We start from the raw sequence: 6,000 nt of genomic DNA, 5'->3' as shown, positions 1-6,000 counted from the left end.
GCCATGTTCAGAGAGTCCGGTTTTATCCCATGCTTTTTCAGTCATAGTCCAGCTGGCCTTGGTGAGCTCCCAATAGATCGGCCCCACTGTCTCAGTGGATGGGTGCACCCCTCATGGTCCTGACTTCCTTGCTCATCTTCTCCCTCCTTCTGCTCCTCATTGGGACCTTGGGAGCTCAGTCCAGTGCTCCCTTTGCTCGGGAACAGTTTTCTGCTCCTACACTGGGGCTGTCCACCCAGAGCGCTGAGTGCCTGCCTACCGGGCGGGCCTCAGGGACCCCCCCCCCCGAAAGGGAGCACACGCACCTCCAGCTTTTGGCAGGGTGTCCTGTGTTTTTTTTCTTTTGAAAAAAGAATTCATTGTGTCCTATCCTCTGACTGGCAGTCAGAAGCCCATGTGCTGTACTTGGGGACTGTGGATAGGTGTGTTTTGGGAGGTTCCCAGTACTCTGTTCTGGAACACAGACATGGAGACACTAAATCTTGTTGTTACACTGCCCTGGCTTCCCAGGTGTGTTCATCGGCCATCATCTTTTAGCCAGATTTGCCCAAGAAGCCTTGTCAGTGAGACTGGGAAAAGTGTCTCCCAGCACAGCAGGGCAGCACCTTTGCTCTAACCACTCTCCCTAGCATGGGAAGTGCTCTGTGAGAGCTGTCTGGAAGCCTCAGGGCCATTGACCTGACCTGTGACTTCCAGACTGACCTGCTTTACGAAGAGAACCATCAGTAGCCTGTTAGATTTGAGGTCTGGCTACACTGGAAGATATGCCTCTCTACCCAGAGTGGCCAGGGAAGTTGTTACCTGTGTGAGGGAGTCCAGTGGCTTTTTTTTTTTTGAATGCTAATTGTTTAAAAAACTTTTATAAGAGACTGGGTGTGGTGGTGAACGCCCTTAATCCAATATTCTGAGTCGAGCAGATCTCTGAGTTCTAGGCCAACCTGGTCTAGGACTGCTAGGGATTTGTAGAGAGATCATATCTCAAAAAAACAAAATGACGCCAAGTGGTAGCACTTGGTAGGCATAGGCAGATGAATCTCAGTGAGTTCGAGACCACCCTAGTCTACAAAGTGTGTTCCAGGACAGCCAGGGCTACATAGAGAAACCCTGTAGTGGCATTTCATTTGTATTTTAATAACTAAAGCTTGCCTGAAGATCAGAGAGTAAAACAGCCCCACTGGTCAGCCTTACAGCCAGGCAGTGGTGACTCACACCTTTAATCCCAGTAGCCACACTGGTTTGCCCTAGAAAATAGGCGGTGTATACCTTTAATCCCAGCCTAGAGAGGAATATAAAACGGGAGGAGACAGCTCACAGTCTCAGTCTCATTCTGAGATTCCTGGAGTCAGAATTGCCACTTTGAACTGAGGTAGAGGTAAGAGCCAGTGGCTGGCCGCTTTGCTTTTTCAGACCTTTAGGTTGAACCCCAATTTTCCTGAGTTTTTATTAATTATGCTTCAAAACCCTGTCTTAAAAAAACAAAAATAAAACAATAAGAACAACTTTCTATAAGACTGGAGACATTGTTCAGTAGTTGAGAACACTTGCTGTTTTTGCAGAGGACCCAAATTCAGATCCCCATACTCGGCTTCTTACAGCTTCCTGGAACTCCAGTTCCTGGAGATTCAGCGGCCTTTGGCCTCTACGTGGTACACATAAACTCACACAGGCATGCATAATACACTAAAATAATTAACCTTTTTGTTGTTGTTATAATATTTTGATTTTGATATGACAAGTAAAGCTTGTAGCCAGTCGGTGGTGGCTCAGGCCTTTAATCCCAGCACTCAGGAGGCAGAGGCAGGCGGATCTCTGTGAGTTCGAGGCCAGCCTGGTCTACAAGAGCTAGTTCCAGGACAGGCTCCAAAGCTACAGAGAAACCCTGTCTCCAAAAAAAAAAACCAAACAAACAAAAAACTTTTATATCTTAAGCATCTCAGACCTTTAGAGACATATACCTCCAGTTTACTGATGGTTGAAGATCATCAGTTCCCAGACTCTGGGGTTCTTGTTTCCTAGGCAAGACCCAGGAGGAAGGTGGTTGTACTCATAGCTAGCCATACATACAGAAGGGGTGGGAGGCAGACAGACCATCTAGGGTCTGTGGTGGGAGAGAGTGACTGCAGAAGGGAGATAGGGGTGTACTCTTGGTGGTAGGGAAGTTGGGTGGAGGTGGGCTGATACCAGGGATGGGCTTGGGTAGAAGCAACCTTATGAGGCTAGTCACACGACCAGATTTGCATTTTAGAAAGCCTGGGGAGGGCTGGAGAGATGGCTCAGAGGTTAAGGTTGCTGACTGTTCTTCCAGAGGTCCTGAGTTCAATACCCAGCAACCACATGGTGGCTCACAACCATCTACAATGAGATCTGGTGCCCTCCTCTGGCCTGCAATCATACATGGAGGCAATACACTGTATTGTATACATAATAAATAAAAAAAAAAAAAAGAAAGCCTGGGGAGTGGTTTGAAGTAAGGCCAGAGTTGGGCTATGACAGCCACAGGGAAATGAAGTCTCAGGGTACTGTGCTGTGCTGGCTCTGAAGGTGGAGGGGCAGGTGGAAGTCAGAATTTGGGAGAGTCAGACTTTAATCAGTACAAAGGCCTTTAGGAGATGCTCAACAAGGTGTAGGTGTGTGGCTCTCTGTCCAGAGGGGAGTCCTGGGGGAGGCAGAGCACACAGATGTAGCAGACTTAAAACAGGGTTTTAAAGATGTTAATTCAGCCGGGTGTTGGTGGCGCACGCCTTTAATCCCAGCACTCGGGAGGCAGAGGCAGGCGGATCTCTGTGAGTTCGAGACCAGCCTGGTCTACAGAGCTAGTTCCAGGACAGGCTCCAAAGCCACAGAGAAACCCTGTCTCGAAAAACAAAAAAAAAACAAAAATAAAATAAAGATGTTAATTCAGAAGCTGGGCATAGTGGGTGGCATGACTTCCTAGCACTTGGGAGGCAGAGACAGGTCTCTGTGAATTCGAGACCACCCTGGTCTTCAAAGTGAATTCTAGTATAACCAAAGCTACATAGTGAGATCCTGTCTCTAAAAAAAGAAAAAAAAGTCTTTAACTTAGTTTTTCACTGCACTCAGCTCCCATCTTCTGAGTCTGTAAGCTGCTTCTATTATTTTTCTACCCTTCATAGTACAAACAGTTCTCAGGAATGTGCCGTGCAAGTACTATCACTTCTGGTGGCAGAGTTTGGGGCCATGGTTCTTGTTTTGCTCCCCCACAGACCTTCTGTTCACCAGCTGCTGACTCAGTCCTCCTCTTCCTGGTCCTGAGGAAGTCCTTCACATGGTTGGCACTCCCCCATCGTGGCTCCCTCTTCATGCTTATCACATCATGCTGTGTCCTCTTGTCCCTGGCCTCCAGGCCATCTCTTAGCACACTTCTGTCTTCCTTCTGTTCTCCTCTGCTCTCTTGGCTTTGCATCATGTATTTATGTGTATATATTTTTTAGACTAGGGCTGCTGTACCAGTTTACTGCAAACTGGGTATATTAAACAGTAGACTGCTCTCTGGCATGTGTACAGCTCCCAATTTAATCCCTACCACCCTCAGAAATGGATTCTCTCATGGTTCTGGAAATCCATGATCAAGTTATAGATAGGGCTGTACTCTCTCTGAAGGCTCTAGGGGTCTGTACTTGCCTCTTCCAGCTTCTGGTGACCCTGCTTAGACTTCCTGGACTGAGGGGTATATTACTGCAGTGTGTGCCTCTGTCTTTCCACGGTGAACCTCTTTGTGTGTCTCAGAGCTTCCCCTCTCCTCTTGGATAGACAGCCAGATACTCCCTCCCAAGTCCTTAGTGTCATTCCCTCCGTAAGACCCTGTTTGTTTGTTTGTTTTTTTTTTTTGTTTTTTTTGTTTTTTTTTGAGACAGGCTTTCTCTGTGGTTTTGGAGCCTGTCCTGGAACTATCTCATGTAGACCAGGCTGGTCTTGAACTCACAGAGATCCGCCTGCCTCTGCCTCCCGAGTGCTGGGATTAAAGGCATGTGCCACCACCGCCCGGCTTTTTAAGACCCTGTTTCTAAATCTGGTCCATGTTCAGGTGCTGGGTTAGAGTGGGACGTGTCTTATGGAGGACTCAGCTCATCTCCATGTGTACCCATGGTACCTTGATGATGACCAAGTGATTCCAGCCCAGCCTCCTGTGCTCAGTTTCCAAGAAGGTATCTGAGACTCGCCTGCCGCCTGAGATGTCCTGCCTTGTTTCCCTCCCAAGCCATGGAGCTGACCTTAGCTGTTTGCTCATCTCGGGACCTGCGGCTCTATTCTTCCAGGTGTTCAGGTGGGAAGCTTGGACCCATCCCTGCTCCCTTGGTCCACCTGCAGGTCCCTGGCTCATTTCCTCTGATTCTTGTGCCTATAGCTCCTTCTTGGCTCTTGTGCCCCTTAGGCATGCAGTCTGGTCTATACATGTGTCACCCACTGCTCACCCCTGTTGTGGGTTTCTGTCCAGCAACTTGCTGTCCTCACTGTAGCCACAGACTCTCCTGATCAGACACATCCTTACCGCTCTGTTCAGCCATCTTGTCTCTTGTCTTCCTTCTGCACAGGGGTGGTAGGCGGCCTATTATTACTTCCCTGGTCAGACCTCTCCTCTAAGGTGCCTTTCTATCCCTCGTCATCCTCTGTCATCACTCCTGCATTGACTTGCCAGTGTTTGTCAGTAGTTTGCGTCTACACCAAGCCATTTGTCCCCATAGCATCTAATGAATTTATGTATTAACTCCATCCCATGTGCTAGCTCCTGGGCCTATGGAAACTCTGGTACCTGGGGACAGACTCAGTATGATGATGCTGAGGTGAGTCTAGCTCACCTTTTGGTCAGCCCTGTGGCCTTGGCCTCATTATTCTGACTTTTAAGATGTAAAGTGGGCCTCATCTGAGAACCCTGAGGAGCTATCATGTGCACAGGAGGTAGCCCAGCTACCACTACACTACACTGTTTGTGGGATAGACACCCTTCTTTGAGCTGTCTCAAGACATGCTGCTCATTCCTGTCCTTGGCTTGCCCTGCTCTGACTGTATGTGCTTCTGTTTTGTACAGTCTAGAGTATAATTGTACTTCCCTTGGTGCCCCTTAGTTGATTCTGCCAGTGCAGACAAGTGATGTCCCTGCCCTTGGTCTTAAAGTGACTATCTAGGCAAGCTCCTGCATGCTGGTGTATGACAGCTGGGGCTGACCAGTGCTGCCCATCCCCCTCCACCTCCCATGCTTGTCAGATCCCTGCTTATCATTCCAGCTCAGCAACATTATTTTGAGGGTTTCTGTCATCATTAAGCAAATGACATTGCTTACTTATTTGTGCCACACACACAGATACGTCAAAGTGCCATCTGCTCCTGTGGGGCACATTAGTCCTTTCTTTTTTCTCCAGTCTTGTGGGTTCTCAAGCCTTTCTTAGATGGCCTTTCTTGGGGAGGCCTATTCTGCCCACACATCCCAGGAATCCCTCCATACTCTCCTTTTCTCCTCGTGTCCTTGGTGTCTCTTCTACTAGTCTCCTATTCTGCTGCCACTGTCCTGTTCTCAAGGAAGGTGGGGGGTCTCTCTAGGCTAACCCCTGTGCTTCTGGTGTCCCAGCCCCCAGTGCCCTGTGTGTGCAGTATTTACTGGCTCCTTGTTAGGGGATAAAGGGGTTTGCTCAGCCGTCTCATAGCAGGTTGGGACCCAGCACAGTAAGGCGAGTGACCGCTAAGCAAATGTGGTGTTGCCGAGGAGGGTCTGGCTTGGAGTTAAGAAGGGATTGTCCTCTGCATAAAATACATAGTATTTAGAAATTACATGATGCTCTGGGATAAAAGACAAGAAATGCTGAGCACATGTTAACCGGTACTCTTCTGCTTTATTTTTCTAGACACCATTCTCTTCTGACTCAAGATGATTTGATGTCTGAAGTGAATCTTCATCAACCATGATGGCTACACAGACGTTAAGTATAGACAGCTATCAAGATGGACAGCAAGTAAGGGCCTGACCTTTATTTTGCATCCTGATCA

The 6,000-nt window shown here is 48.2% G+C and overlaps 1 protein-coding gene across 5 annotated transcripts in view; it reads left to right on the top strand.

Moving 5' to 3' along the window:
- Pknox1 (PBX/knotted 1 homeobox 1) overlaps positions 1-6,000 on the top strand; it is a 42,003-nt gene that overhangs the window by 14,981 nt on the left and 21,022 nt on the right. For 4 of the 5 annotated variants that reach the window (XM_026785545.1, XM_026785546.1, XM_026785547.1 and 1 more), the window contains one exon: positions 5,859-5,966. In XM_026785545.1, the coding sequence (XP_026641346.1) occupies positions 5,916-5,966 (51 nt within the window). In that variant the 5' untranslated portion in view covers positions 5,859-5,915. Of the gene's footprint in view, positions 1-4,045; positions 4,286-5,858; positions 5,967-6,000 lie in introns of those variants that run through there. The other variant, XM_013351248.2, reaches the window with a different exon arrangement.

Source organism: Microtus ochrogaster, linkage group LG2, assembly GCF_000317375.1.
Source record: "Microtus ochrogaster isolate Prairie Vole_2 linkage group LG2, MicOch1.0, whole genome shotgun sequence".
NCBI classification, from domain to species: Eukaryota; Metazoa; Chordata; class Mammalia; order Rodentia; family Cricetidae; genus Microtus; species Microtus ochrogaster.
This window is presented reverse-complemented; position numbering and strand designations above follow the sequence as displayed.